Below are 24,968 nucleotides of genomic sequence, written 5' to 3' on the forward strand. Positions count from 1 at the left end.
TCCTGAGTGATTTAAAACATAAGAGTCGTTCAAATTAAACCAAATAATCTCCCATGGTACTTCCAGTTAATTCTTTTTTTTAATATATATATATATATATAGAGAGAGAGAGAGAGAGAGAGAGTTTTTAACTTAACTTGGGTATACTATGTTAAACATACCAAGCAATTTTATAAACTAGGTTTTAATCATTTTTCCCAAGTGAAGCAAACAGACAATTAAGTCAACTTTGCGTCTGCACGTAGTTCAAGTCTGAGGCAACTCGTGGTAAAGGTGGAGCAAGATCCGATCACTTTCCTTGGGATTTCCCCCTAATGCAAAGCACATCCCCATGCGTAGATGTATGATGCTATGCATTAAAGGCAAGGGCTACTACCCAAACCGGTTTCGAACCTTTATTGAGGTCTCGTCAGTGGGAGCCAGACCTATAAATGCCAAGATTGAAGTGATGGAGAGCTTATAGATTTTACCTAAACAAGTTGCCACAAGGTGCTTTGACCTTATTAAATAAAAATCTCAGGATGCGAGTAAGATGTAGAAAGTTTAGCATCATACATCTCCGCAAGGGGATGTGCTTTGCATTAAGGGGAGATACTAAGGAAAGTAATTGGAGCTTGCTCCACCTTGCTTTACCACGAGTTGCCTCAGACTTGAACTACGTTCAGGCGCAAACTTGACTTATTTGTCTGTTTGCTTCACTTGTGAAAAATGATTAAAACCTAGTTTATAAAATTGCTTGGTATCTTTAACAGGTAATTATATATATATATATATATATATATATATATATATATATATATATATATATATATAATTACATTTACTTGTATTTTAAAACCTACTGATTTAGCATCAATGCAACAATATTTTTACATTCATCGATCTGTTCAGACCTCTCTGAGTACATAAAAGTCTTTAATTATGAATATTTTGGGATAAAACTTTGGTGTTTTGCGGAGTAAAAAAGAAAAAAAAAAACTTACGGCTACCGTATGAGACTGGTTAACTCAATATGAGGAGCCCTGATAAAAGTTTGTTTCTTCTTGGCATGATTCTGTGTCTTTGAAAGTGGAGAAGGGTTTCTTATTTTATTTTTCTTGTTATTTTCAGTAGCGCACTAATCTTTTTTTTGGGGGGGGGGGAAGGCACTCAATATTTTATTTGGGGGGAAGCAAGTTGTGTAGACGATTTGAGAATAGACACTACGCATTGCATTACGGCCTATGACTGAGCATCTGCAGCGATCGCCAATACATGAAACCCGTGATCTCCTCTGGCCCGGCTCGGGTAAACCAAGTAGCGCTCGCCTTGCATTCACAGCGGCCGTGATTCCCGAGAGCTATAAGACCACCTTAGGTGATCGCTAATTCATAAGTAGTATGGAAATAGAAGACGCGGCACAACATAAATAAAAATATTAATTTTAAATAGGAAAAGATTTTGGAAAATTTTCTAGTGTATTTTCCTTTTTCATTTTGGGGGGTCGTGCCTCCTGTCCCTCTGGGTGAGCCACTGGTTGTTGTTAAATCATGCACGTTCGGACAAACAAGATGGCTTAAATTTCTTCTGCGCCATCTAATCAAACCAATCCAGTCTAAACCAGTTGTATTGTCCTCGACATCATATCATTTCATCAAAGAGGGAAATTCGCTTATATTATACAGTTTGGTTAATCTATGAGCTAGATTTTCATCAGAAAGCTGTAGAAAATACTTTAAGTGAACTATTTAGGTTATACACTAAAATATAATAATAATATAAAATAAAGACTTCTATACTTTACTAGCTACAAAAAAGAAAATTTTAAGCCAATCAAACAAACTTTTTGCCCTCTTATAAAAACTATGCACAGCTCACTATTGGTTTCAAATGTAGATTCGAAGCATTTTTCTACGAATTTCTATAATGTTCATTTTTTTTTAAATAAAGATTCTTAAAACCTACACAATTTATTTTCTATTCACATAATGCGCAGTGCTACAGCGGCATTATAATGTTAGACAGCCAAAAGAAAGACAGAGTTATCTTTGCGCTAACAAGTAGGATTTTTCTCGCTACATTTGCTTTTTTTTTATTTTCAGTAAAATCTACTTTACAGCTCACTGTTTTGTGTAACGATATGAGTGTTAAGGAGGATAAAAAGAAGAAAGGGAAACTGAATCGGACATATTCTGAGAGGGAATGGAATCATCAGAGATACTATCGAAGGAAAAATAGACGGAAAAAGACCCAGAGGAAGAGTAAGGAAAACAGTGCTAGATGACATGCTCAATGGAGACACAAACTTGAAAGAGAAGACTCGGAACAGAAGAGAGGGGAAGGAAAGTTTTTGCTACTAAGAGAAGAACCTGCTCAATTGCAGAATATTTAAGAAGCAGCAGAAGAAGAAGATGAGTGTTAATGTTTAGTAAGATGAATTCTGGCCGCTGTGAACCCTGCTGAAGCCCTCCCCCAACTTTAAAAATCATCGATGAGTAGATATGAACGATCGATGATGGCTAAATTGGAGACTGCTGTTCTCCTCCACCTCACCCTGCATTCTAAATATTAGGGGTAAAGGGCTCCACTCCACCTATTCACTTTAGAAATGCGCAGAGATTACATGATTTATTTTTAAACTATAATCTATGAAATATACACTACTGCTTAGAAAGAAGCCAACGGACAACCCCATGGGCAAAGTGCCATATAACGAGTCACATGTTGGTAACCTAGAGAAATTGAAAGCATATGAGGCTCCCAAGCGAATGAAATTGTGTCCTGGTGAAACGGCTGCGAGATGGAATTAACTGCGTTTGAAAGAGGAGTTCTCATAGGATGACATGTTGCAGGCCTATCTGTTCGGCATATCCGTTGACAAATTGGCCATTCCAGGTCAATAATAAATGAAACCATACTAATATAGAAGCACATACCAATATGGAATCCGCCACTAATCGACGTTTTGAATGCTGGAGACATAGATTGGAACGTGAACAAAACCATTCGAACCGAAGCTCACAACGTGGGTTTCTGTGGTAGGACCACAATATACAAGCTCCACATTACCTGAACCAACATGAAGCGTCGTCTTCGGTGGTGCGAAGAGCGTGTACAACGGGATGTGGAAGCTTAGAAACTTATGATATGGAGCGAGGAATTATGCTACACCTTCTACCGAGCAGACAGACAGTTGTGGCGTATGCACGGTGAACGTCTCTTACCAGAGTGCGTAAGCTAACCTCATCTATGAAAGTCGGTGGTAGCGGTGTGATGGTATGGTCCTGTTTTGGTCTCGGACCTCTGTTTGTGTTGCCACGAACAATGAACTCCGAGAGGTATCTGAATAGTTTAGACAATGCAATGCTTTCTGTGGAACTAACCACTGTCTCTTTTAGAATGACAATGTACCTTGTCATAGGTGCATTTGCAGCTGCTGCCGCAAATGATTTGTGGACATAAACGTCACCACATTTGACTGGCCTCTACGGAGACCTAGTCTTGACCCTATTGAACATCTCTGGGGTGAACTGAAGCTTCGGGTTAGGTCAAGAGACGTTCGTCCCATAACAGTCCAAGGCCTCATTATATCCCTACAGGAAGAATGGTCCAATATTCCCATTGATTCGTATCATACACTTGTGAAAAGCATGCCCCGTAGTTTGCAGTTTGCAGTCATCGCAGCAAAAGGTCCTACATCTTATTAAGGTGAGAGGCATAGCTGTTTACACTCCTTCTAATGATGTGTACACCCCTTCTTTCTAAGGAGTGTACACATCATTAATCCCTGTCTACTTACTTTTGGGATAGTACAGAGAATATAAAAGTACATCCGTATTTACTGCCAAAAATAAGATAAAAATTGAAATTTACCAGAGATTTTATGATAATATAACCTTCAACATTGGAGTTGTCTTTGTGCTACTTATGAACTCAGCCCACGAGCCATATTTTCGCTCGTATTAGGTTCCATTAGCCTGACTCTATATACTGTTTCGAACAGTATATTTCGTACATTGCTGTTTGTCTTTACTGTTTTGCGGAAAAATCCTTCCACTTCTTACCCCTCCTCCCTACATTCCCAATAACACCTGCTAACTGACTGTCAATTGAAAAGTTCACACAAAAATTCCTCAGAATTGTGTATATTATTTCTGGGAAAACTCCCAGGTTACTCCTCATTATAAACTATTATAATTACAGCTATTTTGCCTGCTTCAGTTTAGGAGTATCCCTGTTTAAATGTCATTGGCTATTTACTCATGGATTCTTAGGGCATTATGAGTGTGGATGTACTAAAAAGTATATGTAGCCTAAGGAATAGAAAATTGCACATACCTTTTTCTGGGTGTTGTGGCTTTTCCTCAGTCTGCGATGTCGAAAACTGCAGAGTGTGTGTGGGGGGGGGTAGGCAGTTTGGTAGAATAAGTTAGAAAAACCCGGGTTTTTTTCGTAATATAGAAACATATACTTTTATATAGGGTGGGGAAAAAAGTGAAAGGGTTAATTTTTTAAAATAGGGAAGGGGAAAGGTGGTTGACGGGGTGTGGACCGTTTCGACTATTCGTGGTCGTCATCTGAACACAGTGGGAAAGTGGAAGCTATAGTTAGCTTCCACTTTCCCAATGGATGCTGCTGTGGCAAGAATATTTGTAAAGTCTGTAGATATTCAATGATTAGTTTCAACGCCGCTTCGGTCATTATTATAACTATCTGCAACTTCCTATTCCTTTTATTCCAGCAATGCTCTTGTCTCAACCCACGCATTTTTTGTCCATTAAAATTTATATCATCGTATGTTGTTACATCTTGCGAGATGTTCATCCCACTTCCATTTTGAATGCGTGATATTTTGGGAGATATTCGGTGTACGTGTTTCTTTTTATATCAGCGGAAAGCAGTTCCGTCTCCAAAAATCCACTGCAGGTGCATTCCTCCCCATTCTGCGTGTAACCTTTAATTAGCGAACCACACCTTTGATGAAATTACAAGTTTCGTTATCGTAAGTTATTACGCATAAATGATATTAGTTGCGTGCTCCGTCATTCAATTAGATATCGCCAAAAGCCATCCATCCATCCATCCTAGCAGTATCATTCTTTTCTTTTATATTTTTCTTTATTAGATTTTATAACCGCTCCTAAATAAACGAATCATTCCTCTCCTCTTTATTTACGATGTCATTTTGCCCTTCGTATTATTTTTCGTTTTACTATCTTCGGTACAATTTAGCTGGACACTTGAGCGCTTGTTCCCATAATTTTATTTTTATAGCTTAGCATCTTTTGCCAAAAAAAAAAAAAAAAAAAAAAAAAAAAAGAAACATCGCCATCACCAACAAAACACAAATTTGTTAGAACGCTTCCATTAATTTTAGCCCCTGTATTCCTCCTAGAAAAATCTTCTCAAAAAAGTGCAAAGAAAGTTAGCGAGATGCATTTCCTCGTCTTAGTTTCCTATTTTTGAAAATCCTTGTGTTCAGAATTCGATAGCCGAAACATGATGACTTGGATTTTTTTCAACTTTTTCTACGTAAGTTTCTGTACCTTTTACTAACAGCTTGTACCTTCTTCTCATAAAAGTTTAGAGCAACAGGGTTTTACTTCAATCAAATGGGTTTTCGAAATCTACGTACTTCGAAAAGCATTTGATAGGAGCAAGTTAATATTCGTTTTTCTCTGCTATTTTCCTTAAAAATGCGGATACAATGCACGATACTGAAGCCATTTCACGGCTTCTTCGAAGACTTGTCATAACTTCTACTGCATCCAATTCAATTCTCCTTCGAAATGATTTCCGCTGAATTACTCTTCTTGTCCCTGTCAAGTTCTCATTGTATGTTTTTTTTTTAATTCTGTTTAATATGTCATTTTTCTGAATTAATATTTCATTCTTTCATTCACAATAATTATTCCTTCTCACTGTTTTTCGTTTATTTCTGAGCACTCTATTAATTTTTTACTGTGGCATTTTTTTATTTATTTTCTTCCGTTTCACAATTTTTCCGTTACTATTATATGGAAATATTTCAATCTTTTTATGACAAGTGATATTCGTAATATTTTCTTGCTTTCATTTGTCTGTTTTTTTATTCTTCTCAAGTCGTTTTGGATTTCTTCTTTCCAATTATCATCACACCTCTTCTTTTTAATTACCAAGTTTTTGTGCTTATTTGCTGATTGCACTTTAAAAGACATCACTACTTTAGTTCGTAATTTTTAAGAAAAGATATTAAAAATTAATAATAATACTTCGTTTTAATTTTTAATCGCTGATTGGAGTAGTCATAATTCATCAAGGAGTTTACTACACACACACACACACATATCTAAACAGAAAAAGAAACACGTGGTGTGGTTTTATGAAGATTAAATAAACGATGTTCTGTTTTCTGAAACAAAAACGCCTACAATTTGCACCTTCGCGTTTCATCAGTGGGGAAGTGTCAGACTCTTAGACACTCTTTACTTGAACTCAGTTTGGATGAAAGAGCACCAAAGGACTCGACTCTGCTTTGGGATGTCTCACGCTTCCAGGCAATAGTAATTCTCCATTACAGTAATGCCCAGCTGACGGGAAAAATTTAAATACCATAATTATATGTCAGACTTGACAAGTGACAAATGGTTATGCATACAAAATAATCTTAACGAAAATAATGAAGTAATGTGAATTCGGAGCTTGTTTCACCAAACCCATTTCATTTTCTTTTTCTTCGAAAAATCCGTAATTGGACTACCTAGATGTTTGCCCATAAGAGGGTTTCTTATTTAGTTTTCATATTTGTCTTTTAGAAAAGCAGGCTTGCACATGCGCAAGCGGGAAACCCTATTACTAGCAGTAAAATAAACCAAAATAACCATTATTTTTATATTTCCCGAAAATTTGATTTTTCTCTCTAGTAATGTGTGAATATCATCTACTGAAGTGATATATAATACGATATCCTAAAAGTTTTAACAATTGAGGAAATGCTTTTATATCCGCACTGCGTGACCGCATTTTATATATGTTACTTCACCACTCAGGGACGCGCTTTCGCGAACACATTTCTCCCTCAAGAGTGTGACACCACTTAAGAATGATGGTAATTAGAGCGTACTTACAACTCCGATCACATTTTGGACACTGTCAGTGGCCACTACGTTCGGCAGAATACTAAATGAAAGCTTCGTATCTACGGGTGAAGAGGCGACAAATGGCGATAAAACGGCTTCTAGCTTCTTTAGATTCATAAGTTTTCTTTTTTTTTTTTCTTTGTCCCCCCCCTCATTATTCGGATTGGAAAACTATGATCTCTCTCTCTCTCTCTCACACACACACACACACACATCTGTATGTGTTTACGAGGTTTATCTTTGCATAAGGATTCCGAATAAATCAAATGAAACTGTGCTTCAAGCTTGAATCTTTCGTTAGGAGAATTCATGGAATGCTACGAAGACAAAGAAAACATTCAACAACCTAAGAAAAATGTGTGCTCACCTGTTACTCCTTTCAGACGTATTCTTTGCAGCCGCTTTTCTGATGATTCTCTTCGTCACTGAAATCATTAAATTGTGAGGAACTTCGGAAATCGAACATTTGAAATTCCATCGCAGCACATCAAATCCCACTTAATTACACATCGCGCACGCCACACTTTTCGAAAAGAAGAACAAGTAAACTGGGGTACATATGTGTGTACATGTATGTACACTACAAGACTTTCTTTTACCAAATTCCATCACTCCATTTCAAGTTCCATCTTTGATATATATCTTATGATTAAACGATGCTCAGAAAATTTTAACTGCACCAGAATCATTTAAAAACGTGAGCTGTTCATTGCAGGCGTAGACTTCTGTGGCTAATTGGTTCAAAAGATATATTTCGGTGATTACACCACATTTTTTTATTATTCAGTTATACAAAATACTGAAATAATAGTTCCCGACAAGTTTCGTAAATCGTAGGATTTACATCTTCAGGGGTAAACAGTATAAATTAAGTTTAAACAAGAGAATTAATAAATACAAATCATAACCGTCTGGCTATTCATAAAACTCAAATAACAGAATGCAGATATGTAACGTTATTGACGTTGAACAATACAGGGCGATGTCACGTCCCTCGTTTAGTATTGCTACTAAACTGAGCCAGTCTGTGATCAGATTTATGTCATGTAGCATATTTGTTTGGGCTATGCTTGCGTTATTATGGATGGATATTATTGCTGTATCGTCTGCGTATTGGAATATCTTACCTTTGAGTGGTAACTGATTAATATCGTGCGTGTAAATGTCGAATAGAGTTGGGGAGAGTTATGATAATAATAATAATATATTTTCTCATACGACTACAGGTACCGCTTGACAACACCGTCAGTTACCAGACGGACTATTTAATATGTCCAGGACCTGCAAAAACGATTACCACAGAAATATGCAAACATCATGTCACATAAACAAGTCGGGATCTGTTGTAGCGCCTTTGAGTGTATTCCGTCAAAATGTTGACCCGAGACAGATGGATGACTTGGTGCAGCAGTGAAGCAAATTTTCCAACTTAAAAAAACTAGAAAACATCTTTTCCCACAGTTACCAAAGCCGACTTACGTGTCGCATCTAAGTGAAAACGAAGTTCATCACTTAAGAGTGAAACAGTTTCGTACGGCGATTTATAAACAGTGTCATAATCATCGCATACTTTATATTTTCACTTTCATGATTCCATTATCTATATGAAGATTATAGACTAAGTAGAAGGTCTGGGATAACCCAAAACCTTCTACTTAGTGCCTCTTCTGCAAAGTTATTTTGTTGCACTCGAACTGGAAGTGGACGGCCTTTCTTCCGACCATTTATATACAGATTTCTAACAGCAGCCCTTGAGATTGTTGTGATTTTTGCGATTCTTTGCAATGTTTATGCTGCGTGCAGATGGACAATGATGCACTTCTGAAGGAAAGGCATGGTTCTTCATCTTTCTGCTTATGTTTAACTAGAGTTGGCTCTTATGTAATTAGTACCTAATACGATCTGTCCAACGATCTATAAATTGTAATGCATTTCCTCGGAAGAAAATTCAAACCAAGCTGTTTGATATGGTTTCCGATTTTCTGGTTAGGCAGTGTTGGTAAGTAGAATATTTTACAGTCTCTTTTCCAAACTATTTTCTCAGTTGTTGATTCTAACAATGCTTTGATTTAATGCAAATCTGCTTTTACTTTCCTCATATACATATGTTAAAGATACCAAGCTATTTTAAATATAAACCTGGATTTTTACTCCAAGTAAGCAAACAGACAAGTCAATCAAGTTTGTGCATGCAGATGTTGCAAGTCTAGCTGATCCTGCAGGTAGTGCAACTCAAGGCAACTCGTGTACCCTTAATGCAAAGCACATCTCCTGGAGGAGATGTATGATGGTATGTATTAAAGGCAAGGGGCCACTACCCAGACCGGTTTCGACCTTTATTGAGGTCTCGTCAGTGGGAGCCAGGCTAAGAAATACTAAGTTTTAATTAATACAGAGATTATAAATATTTTACCAAAACAAGTTACCATAAGGTGCTTTGACCTTATTAAATAAAAATCTCAGGATGAGAGATAGATGTAGAGAGTTTTTTATCTATATAATGTTGGTTAAAAACTTATATTATGAAACGCACTTCATATGAGGTCCTGCATGATTTCTTTCTTCCTTATATTAGCGATGAAAACTTTTTTTCTACTGTTAAGACTAATAACAAATTTGGCTTTTAATATTTTTGTAATCTTCATTACATATTGTTTACATTTACATGCGAATACATTTGTCATTAATTCTACACCGTATAAGGTACCATAATTTCTATTTACATTAACAAATAAATTGGAAAAATTAGTTACTTCAAATGTATTGCTTCACCAGTGATCAATTCGGGTCGGTGCTTCAGAATCACCGACCCAAAACAGTTCCATCAATTTATTGACCACGGAGGTGTCATAAGCATCAATACTTTAATAAGAAATGAAATATTATTTTCGTATTTTTCATGGAGGATATTTTTTCGTCGCATGCATGCGTCACCTTGGATACATTTCATTGATAGCATGCACTTTAGTGCCGTTGGAGAATTCAACTTTAGGTAAACCGGAAGCTCTACTCTACTCGCTTCCGGCCTCCAGCAAACACACGTTGGGTGACGAAAAATTATTCAATATATATTAAATTATATATTTAATAAACTGTATATTCTACTAAAGTGGACATATATATATATATATATATATATATATATATATATATATATATATATATATATATATATATATTTCAGAGCTCACCCTGCCTACCGCTCGGTAGGCAAGGTGAGCTCTGAAACAATAGCACGTAGAGGCTATGATTGGTTATTGTGTTAACCAATCCAATTGAACGTTGTCATTTGTCAGGGGTTGCTGTTTTTGTTTTGAGTGTCATCTGTTTTGCATGCGTGAAGTGTGAACTGACGTGGTAGACAAGTTTTAATATATAATTTTCGATAAATTTATAACTTTTTTGCCTATATTTACAATGGGAAACAGTATTGTAGTCGAAGGAGGTAACCCTCGTCTTCCTCTTTCAAATTTAAACATTTTGAGTAATTCAAATATATCAACCAAATATCGCATTCTCCTTCATTATTGTTTTCTAACATACAGTATCTTAAAACAAAACCCATTGTTCCTCACTCTGCGTAGATCTGCAGAGTTAATTTATATTAACTAATATAAAGTATTCAAAGTCATCCTACAATTAATTGCATTCGACCAATTAAGACGAGCGCTGTGTGCTCTTAAAACTTTCATACATCAACAGACATGCAACCATGCGGTCAAACTGGCGTGGATTTTGTAGCGCGGGTTGCATAAGCCATGACAACACACCCAACCGAAATGGGCACGCGACGCCACTGATATTTACGAGTATATATATATATATATATATATATATATATATTTTTTTTTTTTCCTCGAAATTTCTGCTCAGTAATCTCATTCAAAAAAAAAAAAAAGGAGTTCGTGTTTGAATTTCGATTAAAAAGTTTTACATTCTACATTTATGAGTTTTATGATTAAATAATGTTTTACATTTCAGATTTACGACGAAATGGACTCAGACATGTAGCGGAGAGGCCGCGTTCATATTTTATTTTCGGCTACAATCTCTTTCCGAAAATGGCTAAATATATTGTAAATAGTAGCGAACGATCATTTACTGTCCGGTTTCGTTTAAGTTATTGCATTGTAAACTGCGGTTTTATATAAATTTATGCAGCCTTAAATTGGCAAATACAAACACTTGGGAGTACCACACGTCACAAGCAAACCCTAGTTACATTAGTAAAGCCAATACAGTGTTGAATGATGACGAGCTAGCAAAGCCATTGGACGAACTCCAATACTGCCCGGTTTCAATTGTCTCTGCGCTGCTTGTTCTTTCGGTTGCCACTAGAGAGCGCTGGCTCCTGACAGGCGGGGTCCTGAAGTCAAATGGCGCAGAGAGCGAGAACAGCGTGGAGAAGTAGCTCGCTGTGATCACAGGATTATTTCTGCCACACGGCTTTGTATACGGAAAAATGAAATGCACGCGGCTTATCTTGATAGTGTGTGCTATGTGGATTAAAGGTAAGTCCGCTTCTCTCTATACGTTCCGCTAAAAGAGGCAAACAAACTTCGACGAACAGAGTTGCCAATGAATGTTATTGTATTGGCGAATAAAGCCGCTGATCAGCATCGGCGGAGTAGACTAGAATTCTGCCTCGTACGGTTGCAACTCTGTTGTACGTCCGTGTCTAGTTTTGTCTTAAGTATACGCGTGTAGAAGTTCAAGCGTTGGACAGCAGATGTCTTTCTTACTTAATATTATTGCATTTGATGGTTGTAAATGTATGTATTTGAATAACAGCTTTTAAAATGAATCTGTAGGATGAGTTTTTGAAGAAATAACAGTTGTGGTACTTGAAGCAATGTGTGAATTTTATGATGTTTATTTTGCCGAGTCTTTTTTTGAAAGGAGCTTTCTATCAGTGGGAAATAAATGACCATTTTGGATATGCAACAAAACATAACTTTGATTACTTGTCGGTAAAACGTATTTATATAAATAGAAACCCAGTTTATTAGTATTTATTTTTGGTGTATGCTGGTGCGTGTGTGTGCGAGTGTCCATTGAAGAAATAATATAGAATATTTTTATTTTTTTCTTCTCATAACTGCATTTTAATCTGTTAGAGCTAAGCAGTGTATGCATTTAATATTTGTTGTTTCGTATGATAAATTATTGATAGATGGCGCTTGGGCATCGTAAGAGCTCAAGACTGAGTTGGGTTTTCAGCAGAGCTTTCTCTGAGTAGCCGACAGTGGAGTCGCTAGCCTGAAACTTGCCTTTTGTTAACATTGCTTTTAGCTACGATACGTTGGGACTCCGCTGTTTGCCTGCGGGATGAACTAAGGCAGGTGTTATCAGGCGTGAGGAAAAAGCAGCATTTTGGGCCTCACTTTTCCGGTTTCTGTGACAGGTGGGAAGAAAAATTTTAATTTCATGATTAGCCGAGGAGATGGAGATCGCATTCATGACTGTGGTTCCTGATAACGTGAGATAAAAAAATAAAAATAAAAAAAAAAACAGCAACCCAATACTTAAATTTTGAGTCTTAAGACAAAGGAAAATACCACTTATCCTAGTAATTTTAGATGATAAGTTATTACAGATAGCTTTCGTAGTTCAGTACTGATTTCTCCACTTACGTGTGCTTAATTTCTCCAAGCTAACAGAGCAAGAAACGGGTTATCTGTAGTGTCGATTAATTCAGGTCTTGCGTAAGCACGACTGGAAGGTCTGATATTGTAAATAATTTTCTCGGGTTACTTCGCTCACCTTTCTTCTCCCCATATTAAAGTAATATCGTCCTCGTATTTTTCCTTATTTCATCGTTATGAACTGCTTTATCAAATTTTTACCGAAATAGAAAGTAACGATCATTATTTTGACTACCTGTCTATTTTTGTTATTTCATTAAGTCAACGACATTATCGTGATTAACAAGGTTGGCTTACTGAACTATTTCGGTGTCCAAAATGTGTGCCGTGCGGCGGTGATATTCTTAGATTTTAGCGAGTTATGTAATAACGGTGTTTATACATGGATATTTTGGTAACTATGACAACGTGAAACGTGCTGCGAATATAAACGGACACGGATTAGACAGAATTCTTTCAACCCCGCATGTGGAAGCCCCACACAACGCGAATCATTTTGCCGGGAATAAGCCATTCGATTTCCAAACACAGAGAAAGAGAAAAATTGGTTGTTAGTGTTTTGGAGCGTGCAGCGGTGACGATGCGAACATCCCCCAGTCCGAGAAATGAAAATGCAGCAAAGTGAATATTTTCTTCAAAAATTTCAGAGGCGCACACTCCGTTTTAGAAATCGCGGAACTTCTGGTGTTTTTCATTTTGACGACTTCGTTTTCCGACGGGCATTCTTAAGGCGCACCTTTAAACGCATTTGTCAACAGTTTAAGTAAAATGCCACAACAAGCCGTCGAAATTATAGAATAGGCTTGTGGGATGCCACCTGTGAGTTCTCAGAAAATTCACACTCCCAGATAAGGCGAGGAAAGGGTGCTGCGGAAGAGAAAGAAACATCTTAAAGTGGTTCGTTTCCTTGTGAGGGATAGAAAACGAAACCAGCTGCTCTGGCGCCAAAGTAATCCGTTTCCTTTTTTAATCTGATACGGTTTCTTCCTCTTCCAACACATCTCTATTTCCTGGTGAAGCTTTGTCCTTTCTAAGAATAAGACGTTATACTATTGTTGAATGTTTGAACCACGATTGTATCCTCTTGATTTTGCGTAAACCGGAATATCATCCTTGGCCATTTATTCTGTATGGATATTAATAATCATTCACGATTCCGCTGTGGTTTCAGGGATATTTTTTCCACTAGATATTTCCTAAAGAAAAAAAAAAGAGGCAGCTCTTCAATAAAATAAATCTTTGCTCACCACATATTCCGTAGATGAGCACAATATATAGATTTTATCTGTTAAACCTTATCCGGTAACACTCTGTAGAAATTATGGTTCTTAATGTTTTCTTTGTCCGCGCGGTTAGCCTAGTGGCTGTGCGCTTCGCAGCCTGCGGAAGGAGTGTCCTGGGTTCGATTCCCGTCGACGACGTGAGGAGCTGAAGGATTTTCCTCAGCCATAGTCAAGTTAGCCGGTCTTTGGCGTGGACAGCAGGGTTTTTCCCCCAGTTTATCCTGGGGTTTGTTTTTCATCCCGCAAAGCAGCCAAACCGGCCTTGAGAACTCAACACTACAGGACATAGGATACACCGGGGCGAAGGGCTGACCACCTTGTCCTGTGAACGGTTTGAGGTCCGATTAATTTACCCTCGACACCGCAAGGTAAAAGAGGGTAAAAGGAAGATGAGATGTTTTCTTTTAGGACTATCCACTGGATAAGATCCATGACTTCGTCTACAACTTAGAAATTTATTAAGCAGAATATGTGTTTAACCTATGATGTGGTTCACCTGTTTTTTTTTTTTTTCTGATTTTATTTGAGAACATCGCGCATTAATCTTATTTGCCTATTCATTGATTTCTTACAAGCAAACTCATATCTTTCACGAAGTAATTTTATTTGATTTTTTTATTATTAGACGAACAATCGTCTTCTTTTGTTGTATTCATCCTCCCCCCTCCTCTTGCATACTAGTAACGGTAATTAAAGTTGGAATCCGGTCTGGCCACTGTTGAGGACAGGTTGTCTGGATCGTGAATGCCACGAAACATAGGACAGTAAGACAAGACAAGCAGGCTCGCCTAATCTCGCGAATCTGACTGTTCGCCAGCTGCCTCCTCGTCGGAAAGATCGTGTTAAGAGAAAAGTGTACTTCAGAACACTTGATAACTTTGCGGGAACTCATTACTCCCCCCCCCCCCACAAAACATGAACTAATCATAACACTAAGTATTATTAGTATAATAATATTAGTATATGAAGCCTCCTCTTGGATTGGAATGGCAAAATAGTCTAATATATGATCGCGGAATACTTTGCTATCTCTTTGGGGGGGGGGGGGGAGAAGCAGGCTAGTCAGATCTAGTAATAACGCCATACAAAAGTCAAGAGGCCGTTATAGGCAATTTTGTGACAGATGAAAATATCTAAAAACCCGAAATATCGTTTCCTGATTTACAGACATTCCCTAAACTATGTTATAATTGGATACATGTTAATTGGTTTACAAGCAGCGGGATAAATCTGATGCATACAATTACTGCAGTGTGGAATTACATCATTGTGATTTAAACTGTCTGTAGAGACCAGTCCTCCGTACATCATCGCAATATTCGCTCAAATATTTACCTCCGATCTCACAGAACTGTCTACCATCTGTAAAACAAAGCATTTTCTCACAATATTGTGTCTCAGTCTGCTGGTTTGATGTGCAATCGCTGTTTCTCGACAGCCGGTATTCGCAGAGGAATCCAATCTTAAAATAATTTCATTTGATAGTATTAGTCGCATAGCAGGGTTGAGCGCAATTCTTCTGCCGATGTGGTTGGTTGTCATGGCAGCAACTGATGGTATTCCTATCATTTACTTTGATGGCTTTAAATTCCTTTTCCGCTGTGATTTTTCCTTAGTTAAACGTGGGTTGGAATAATAAGGTGAACTGTTAAGGAATTTACTAACTGTATTATCAATTTGTTTTCTTAAAGATTCGTAGTTAGACTGTGGGATTTAAGTTTTTCAAAATTAGTTTTTTTCCTGCTTGGAGAAACTAATTAAATTTTTCTGTAAGGATCTCTAGATGGCGTTTTTTAATAAAAAGTTTGTCGTTAAAAATCTTTGCAATGAATTTACTTTAAAAAAATCTCATGCTCGGAAACATCGCGTTTACATGCGTATTACAACATTTAGTTTTATTTGCGAAAGATGTTCGAGGTCATCGACGGATGTTCCATGCGCCGACAGCTTAATGACACGAAAATGCGTTTGGGTGTCGATGTACAGCTCGAGCCGGTTTTGTTGCGCCTGTAAAGGCTCCAGCCGATGGTTGTTTTTATTAAGGTCACTAAATAAGCCTGACGATTATTACATCTTTCTGTCCGCCGATGTCTCTGTCTGTGCGCCATTACACCGTACACTCCGCGCTATTACCCGTGTCAGGATCATCTACCTTTACACACCGATAAATACAACGCCTGAAAATGGCCATGCGACGATTCTTTCCGACTCGGTTTCCGTTGTATTAATCACTTCCTGGCGCGATGCGCCTGACCTCTGGTTGCTTTTGTTTGCGGTCGTACGGGAACAGAGGAAGTCTATTGTCTCGTTCCAGTCTCAGGGATATTCACAGAACAAACGAAAATCCTATTTCACGAAGGGTATACGAGGGGAAAGAGAGATTCGTTCGTACAATCGCGGGGCAACAGATATTGTGTGTGTGCGTGCGTTTCGATGCAGAGAATTTGGTTGCATGCGTAGGCTAAAGTGACCTCCCCGGAATAGAACTCATCCACCTTTTTAAACCCCAACAGTAGTTAAGGTCAGCGCGTATTCAGAAACTGCGCATCGTGTCACTTTCTCTGACTTTTGAGGCAAAAGGGTGCGCGATTTGTTTTCACCAAATCCCAACGGGGATCATTCTCTGGTAGAGGAAATCTGTGACCAATATTCGATTTCATGTATTCAACGATCAGACATTCTCCACATTTCCTGATCCCGTTCTTAAGCCAAGATGGTCCTTTTTTCTGTTGTTTAATATTATAGCGCCTTCCATGGAGTCACCGTGGATTATCAAGAAGTGATTACGTCATAGTTACACGCCAGTATAGGGGATTTGAACATTCTGAAAACAAGTGCTCATTGCTCTTTTTTCCACACTACTGTAATAAATAATATCAATGAGATCAATATCTTTACTGATATTGAGCTTTTCTGATTTCTTTTTGTGACCAGCAATCAGCTATTTTTAACGTGCTAGTGATTCACTGATTGCAATGTTCGCGCGGTTCGCCTAGTAGCATATGCGCTTTGCAACCATATGCCTGGGGACGGAGTGTCCTAGGTTCGATTCCCGTCGGCGACGTGAGGAAATTAAGGATCTTCCTCAGCCATAGCCAAGTTAGTCGGTCTTGGGAGTGGACAGCAGGGTCTTTCCCCCAGTTTATCTGGGGTTTTTCATCCCCGCAAGCAGGCAAACGGGCCCCGTGAACATACACACGGCACGGATACAGTCAGGAATACTTAAGGCAGTCCCTCCAACCATTGGTCTGAATTGTGAACTATGCCGGTCCCGAGCCGGGATAAAAATAGGGGGCATTGAGGTGGTGCCGTACCTCCCCGTAAAAGGGGCTCACTGCCGTTGAATCGCCATACGATATGTATGAATGAATGACTGATTGCGATGCTTTTTATTCGTCAAAGGCGTTTAGGAAGCCAAGTACATAAGCATACTTTACTTCGTTAATGTTCTTCTTTCTATTATCATTTTCCCTAACCCAAATCCAGCTTGAATTTCGGGTTGCAGGTTAACAGACACCTTCTGTTTATTAATCTGAGGGGATTCTTGGGTAAATCTAATTTCTGACAGCAGTTCCGATTATGATTTTTACATCGCAATAGAGAAAGACAATTCTTTGGGAAACGTAATTTTCGAAATTTTTCTAGTCTTGTTGCAATATCACTTTAGTTGTTCTTTATTATCGCATTTGTTTGTCATTTTGCTTTTCTTTTTTTTATATTTTTAAATATAAAATATATTACTCAGCAATTTGTGGTTTTATTTAAAGTCATTATGCGTCATTCATATTTATTACTTCAGGTATGCTGTAGATTTATTTATTACTGAAACGAGGTCTCTGGTTGTTTGTAGCGTAAAAGGCGCCATGCATTCGGTAACTATTTCATTGATAACTTACAGTTCTATTATGCACTCGATATTGTAAAGGTGAGGTTTCACGAAATCACTTCTAGCCCAGTAATGGTTGTGTGTGTATATCAAGTGCCCAGCCCATTTCAGGGATTTTACTATTCTTATGACGTCAGTGGCTTTTGTTTCTGTCTGTTTACTGTGTATTATTATGTAATGACTGAAATACAGCAAATTTGCAAAATATTACAAATTTTTCTTGAAGTAGGGAAAAAGCTGTGAAATGCAAATAGGTTAAAAAACAGGTGGAATTCAAAAATATTAACAGACTGAAATTTAGAAGATATTAAGAGTGCTTAATGATAATGAACTTGGTTTGGAGCAATTGTCGAAAGGCTGTTTCTAATTTAGAATCAATGTGGGGGACGCTTGAGGGTTCTGATTTTTTTTTTTTTAACATATAAAATGTTAAAAAAAAATATAAATGTTTCTCCCCGATCCCTATAAGGATCGCAACTAAATTCATTTTAAAACATATGAAATTTTACGTTGAAAATATAAAACAAATCTTTTTTAAATGTTTTTGCTATTCCTGAATATCATTTGCATTAATTTTCGGATTTGTTGAGAATACTTAATTTGTTGTCGATAACTATCCATAAACACTAGCAGAGGTTTTCCAAACACAGCCTGGTCTTTCTGAAACGTTAAAAAAATAACGACACTTTGTAATTTGTTTTCACAAAGATTCGCAGAAAGCAGAGTATAAGTTGCGAATTAATCAACTCTCTTTCTTGGATGTGCTCGGCCGAAGTTTGAGAATTGGTAGAGCAGAACCATTAACAGAGCTCACACCATTCAAATCCACACATCAGTAAACATTGGGATGTGGAGATTAAATAATAGACACTCAGTCGGTAAACACAAAGTTATTTTGTTTGTTTTAAGAGGACATTCGAATATTTCTTTCCCCCTCCTCACACACACACTCACTCCGCCTGAAGGTAACTTGATTCTTCACACTTTTTTAAATGTGTGAAGATAAACAGAAAAAAAAACTTAAAAAAAAAGTGGAGAAAGTACACTCGATTTTAATAGGAAATACAAAAATCATCTTAATAGAAAGCTAACACGCCAAACGCATCCCCAGATGATTCTTTCATTTGACTGCTTTATAGTAGATTAGTCTAGTGGACACATACTACTGTATAATATTGTTTATACTGTAAGTGGGAAATTTTTATGCTTTGATGCAGCTGAATACTCCCAATAGAAACCTTCAGCAGCAGTGTTAGAAGTTTCGTGTACATTTTTAGAAGGATCTTCGTGTCGGTGTTTTGAAGATACTAACTTGCAAAACATTACAACACAAGCGAGTTGATTCCTCGCAGTAAAGCTATTATGCTCTATCACTAAATACACAAAAATCAATTGTATAATAGTTTTGGCAATTAAAATGCCTTTTACTAGTGACATAAATACTAAAATGTATTGCGTAGAGAATGAGGTTAGAATTGCACACATCCATTTTGTTGACCCGAATTCGAAACAAAATGCCAATACTCATTAATAAGGAATACAAAGCGTGTCAGGCGAGTGTCCAATATTCAGGACATTTCATGAATGTGGATTTGGTTGGCTGTTTTCAGAAGGAAGTGCTTCAATATGAGATGACGATTCGGTGAATATATGGGGGAGTACGTTGTTGCTCCCTCCAGCAATGACAGTGGGGTAACATCGGTATGTTTGGCAGCTGCTTGGAAAGAGCACTTGCAACTGAATATCTTACAAATACAAAGCAGCTGATGGTGTGATTCAACTGTTATTTGTAATGAGCAAGAGAATGGACACTGAAAAAAAAAAAAGTCTAAAAATCTTCGAAACATTAAATTAGCATCAGTAATTTTGTTTAATCCCTTAACATACAAAGACGTCTGTGACACGTCTTTTGTTTATTGCACCAAAATTGATTTTGAATTTTGGTTTCACATATAAATACAACCGAACATAGACGCTTGACAATCTTGTGCCTATTTCCTTTCAGCCGAGAAAAGTTGCCAACGGCGTGTATCCGCTATTTCGTTTGCGTTTGCACAAATTCATCATGATTTTTCAAATAATGATGAATTTGATCCAGCGAATCACCCTCGCCCAAAACTTGCCGAAAAAATTGGCAGAAAAACGACCGCTTTCTGATTTTTAATTGGTACGTTAAGGGGTTAATTGACATCGATTTTCAGGAAAACTGCTTTATATAATTATGGCAATTGAATCAATGTTTCAAAATGAGTGCTTTAAGAAAAACGTGTTACGAGATGCAGGTTTTCAGGAAAAGCTGAGTTGACAAATCTTAGTCGATGTCGGAGAATTCTGCTTTTTCCTTCCAGAAAAACTGGGCGAAAACACACAGACGAATTGACAAGCAAGACCTACATCCGCCAAATAGCCTCGCTGAAAAATAACGTGTTTTCCACCACTAATCATCCTTCTCCGCTGTTGAAGGCTCCACACTGACTACTTCATATTAGTGACCTACACATACAAAACAGAGTTCAATAGGACTTCCTTGAGAAGGATTTATACTTCTTTCTCCTCTACAGTTTCCATTTTCGTCAAAGTATTGGATTTTTGTCGTAGATAATAAATTGCGCCCGATGCCCTTCGGTGTTGGAATGAGACCCAGCGATCACCTGCATGGGATTTGATGCCCGAGCATGTTTTTCGATAGAGGTGTTGTCGAAGCGCCGCTCAGCAACACATTTCTGGAAGCTCTAATATTTTTATTCCACGCGCCACTGACTGGAATAAACAAAACTTGCGCGATGTATAATCAAGCTTCCTGCAAAAAGACCTTTTTTGCGCTTTTTCTTTTGTCGAACAGTGTGCATAGTTATAAAGTAGAAGTTTGGCTTCGCATATTAAAAGGCATTTTCAGTGAAGTGTAAAAGTCAGCGGTGTTTTTTATAAGACTATAGACGCCACTAACAGACAGCAATTGTTTTTGTGGTTATTTTCGGCTTTATCGAAACTAGGACAGAACTTCTCGATGCACTTTTAAAAGCGGACAATAAAAGCAAAAGTAAAAAAAAAAAAAGTTTTTCTGTTCGATAAAAAAAAAGCGCTTCGTTAAGATGAATAAGCAGTTTTATTTACTTGACAATGTGTATCCAGTAAATGTAAGGTTGTCATTTTTACTTTACCAGTCCGTTAACACAAAAAAGCTAAGATTAATAACTGCCTGTAATTAGTTTATTACAAGAAAGTATTAAAGATGAAAAATAATTTTCTTTGAATCCAAAATCTGTTCGCATTGTGATATGAAAATTATAAAGTTCGCTTTCCAACCGAAAGTCATGGGTCATAACAACAGGCCACAGAAACACGCTGAGAATAGTTCATTATTTTTTTTTCTGTTATATTTACTGTTAAGCTTCCATGACATGAATTTAGAATGGCTGCAGTTCAGTTATTTTTGCATCCCCTCTCACTGAAAATTATCAATCTGAAAGTACGCAATTATGATACACGATTTAATTCAGGACCCGATTCTTAAAATCTAATGCTTTTAATCAGTGTCAAACGATACCCCATTCGGATAACATTAATTTTTAAGAAGGGAGGACCCCAAAGAGAGATTTCGGTTTATATTCGACGTCTGCTACTTTTCAAAGGCTTATACATTCCTAAATATTGGCAAGTGGAAGCTGCTTTCTTCGTTGACATGCGAAAAATATGTCTGTGTTCTGTTTTATCACCTCTTCCATTACAGCGTCATTTAAATGCAAATTACTTACGCTAATTAATAACGACAACTGTCTGTGACGATGACACGTAATACAAGAGCAGAACTGAGTGTGAAACTATCGCTCCGGTTTGTACATGAGCTGTTCCACATTCACTGTTAACCTTGAATCTTGCTGCGCTACTTGCAGTTTCGCAGCTGCGAGATTTCACATCTTAGTTTCACCTCAACGTCCTAACAATGGCGGTAACGCAAATGACAAATATTACCGTAGAACTACTGAATTTGTCTGGATCGAATTGTTTTTAGCAAAAATAATCTATCTATTGATGTGCGTAGAATTGCATGAAAAAAAAAAAAAGCTTAATTTTATCTTAGCTGTAATATCGACATTAAAATAGTGCAATACCTTAGCTAGGTGCCTTCGTTACTGTTCGGATTTTTCCTCTGATTATCAAGTAGCCATTTATGCAATTTTGAATCAAAGCAAACATTTGTAGACACGAAATAGCAAGATGCTCCTTATGACCCTGCAGAACAAATCATTTTAGTATATCCTCACATAAACAACAATTATTACTGTTTATACGTTTACATTTATTACTACAAGTCACTTGGGTGTATACAAGCTGTCGTACTTTCTTTTTCACCTGTGTTTCTGGTGCATGAAAGTAAAGAATTCTTGTGCAGACAATAATTTTACAAGAGCAGTTTGCGTTTTTATTTTTTTATCATTGTACATATGCGAGGCTCTACATGTAGAGATACTCGCAAAATTTCCACATATTTTTAAAGTAACGGATTTATCACGACTAACGTCACAGATATATGTAAGGAGAAATACCCGGCAATGCAGTCAAGAACCTCCTAATACAAAGGGAATTGAAATAAATGCTTGTGCGAATGGTACATTATTCGGATGACAGGCCAACAAATCATCTTAGAATACAAATCATAAGGATTTGTTGGGCGAAAGCATTTTGGGGGATTTTTCATCATTCGCGCTACAACATATGGATTGGTGGAGATCTCCTGGTTTATGGAAAATAAAAAACCTTTTTGCTGGGTTATCAAGCTTACGTAGGCAAATAAAATATTGTAATTCTGTATAAACATAGGAATATGGAAATGGTTTTGTAAACGGAATGTGACAGAAATAAATGAATTTTATAAATATCCAACTAAGTTGAATATATGCTTCCTTTTATGCAGTCTATGATTGTTTAAAACTTTAGTTTTTTAAGTTTTAAAATTTATTTTTAATTATCACAATATGTATTCTGAAATCTTTATTGAATTTACACTTTCAGAGAGCATGATGGCGCCAGCGTGCAGTTTTATCAAGTAAAAAAGACTGCGCAAAATGACGATATTATCTACGAAACTATTTTATTATATAGAGACATTATGTCCGAGAATCTCTCAAACCTCACCACGTGCACTCACAATACACAGAGAGAAATCAAACTACGGAATTGTCGAAATAGAGCTCAGCTATGAAAGATCAAGATGAGGTTATCTAGTTCACAAACCCTGCTAACAACTTCGTGTGTGCATTGCTGTTGGAATCGAGCTAATACATTCGCACTCGGTAAATCAATGAGCCTCTGTCTAGGTTCACCCATTTATAAGCCCTGGATCGTGGAATATCCAAAATAAATGGCAGACGGCTATCCCATTACAGTTTCCGTCTGTTTTTCCAAAGTCTTTTACAGTTTTTTTATGTTTCATTCTCCATTCTGTTTTGAAGACTCGTGGGTGATTATTAGCACATGTGGCCTAAACGAGTATGTCAATTTCGGCAGAGGGAATCTTAGTTACAAAAATGAAGCCATTGCCGAGTTTGGTAATAGCCTCGTGGCGCCATCAGTGCTTCCTCTTATCAGATTGTCTGCCTCTTTCTTTCTCTTCTTATATTTGACAGCATATTTCAATCACGGAAAAGAAAGCTGCCAAGGGAGTGAGCGAAAAACTAGTGGGGGATCATTGCAGATGGTGCATATCGTAAACATCTAAGAGTGCCGCAATACATCACAATTATTTGCGAGGGTTCTTAAAGCGCTGCTGCAGTGTGTGTCCTTTTGTGTGTGTGTTTGATGTTTTTCACCTTAGGACAAAGCAAATGACATTTATCGGTTTAAAAAAAAGAGAGAGAAGGGCTTAATGTGGCAGTGGATAGCTGGCTTGTTTGTTTTTGCAGCAGGTAATAAAGGAGAAAGAGGAAATCTAAAATACAAGAAGGAAGCGAGCGATGTTTTATGGAATGCAGGCTTTCTTTCTCGATTTGTGAATTCTTTGAAAGTATTGATTGTCGTTTTTATTACTCGTCCAAGACAGCGCGCGTTAAATATAATGATTTCTACATCTGCGAAGAGCATTCGGTGGAAGCGGATGGGGAAAGGGAAAAAAAAGGGGGTGATTGCATCTTTTACGCAACTTCCATCATTTAAATACTTTTGAGAAAAATGCTCCGAGTTTTTCATGTTTAATGTCCCCGTTTCTTTCGCACGTGCGTTTTATTCCTGGCCAAACCAAATAAGAATGTTTCGTTGGTAGATTTTTCGAAGTTCACCCGATTGATTTTCGATTTCAAGGCTGGAAATTTTATGAAACTTGTGTTTCTGTTTCATTTATTTCCATCCGCAAAATTCCGTGAACAAAGAATTCTGTACCACTCTTGCATGCGGCCGAATATTTCCGTATCGGGCATTTCCCCACCTCTGTTTTTCTCTCTCTCCGTCTCAAAATTAATTAACGACACGTTGGATGGTAAAATTGCATCCATTGCCATCACCTTAGATATTCTTCTGTGATCCTGCGCATGCGTCCATCTCAAGACAGGAATTATTCTGAATATATTCCTAAGGTAGACGAGCGGTGTCTACTTGTTTTTCTAGGCATGTTGCATATAATAAAATAGTTTCGTAGGATTGTGGCAATGCTCTTATGAAAATAGGATCCTCTTTCAGCAGTCCAGCGAGGAGATGCTTCTGCTTACTAATTTTGAATTTGAGTTCATGTTATTCCAAAAGTACTTTGGATTTTAAATTTTCTCTATTAATTTCACCACCGAGAGCGAATTTACATCTATTCGTTTCGAAATTCTTTTTTGTTTTAAGAATGGGATTGATGGGACTACACGCAGATTAAAATATACCCATCAGGTTAAGGTAAAGTTATATATATATTACAGTGACGCATCCAGAAGGGAGCTTTTTCTTTGGGAAAGGGGCCCTTTCCCAAAGAAAAAGGGAAAAAAAAATAATAGAAAAATTTCCAAAAATCTTTTCTAATTAAAATTCTTTAATTAGAAAAGATTTATGTTATCGTGTCTTCTATTTCTCTACTACTTAT

General features: G+C 37.3%; 1 protein-coding gene across 1 annotated transcript in view; it reads left to right on the top strand.

The window, feature by feature from the left end:
* Window positions 1–11,472: 11,472 nt before the first annotated feature.
* Window positions 11,473–24,968, top strand: part of LOC150097837 (irregular chiasm C-roughest protein-like) — a 199,721-nt gene continuing 186,225 nt past the window's right edge. Inside the window, exon 1 of the mRNA XM_090406368.1 lies at window positions 11,473–11,608. Within this exon, the coding sequence (XP_090262494.1) occupies window positions 11,560–11,608 (49 nt within the window). The 5' untranslated portion in view covers window positions 11,473–11,559. The remainder of the gene's footprint in view (window positions 11,609–24,968) is intronic.

Source organism: Typopeltis vanoorti, chromosome 16 (assembly GCF_054136105.1).
Source record: "Typopeltis vanoorti isolate ZY-2024b chromosome 16, IOZ_Tvanoo_1.0, whole genome shotgun sequence".
Lineage (NCBI taxonomy): Eukaryota > Metazoa > Arthropoda > Arachnida > Uropygi > Thelyphonidae > Typopeltis > Typopeltis vanoorti.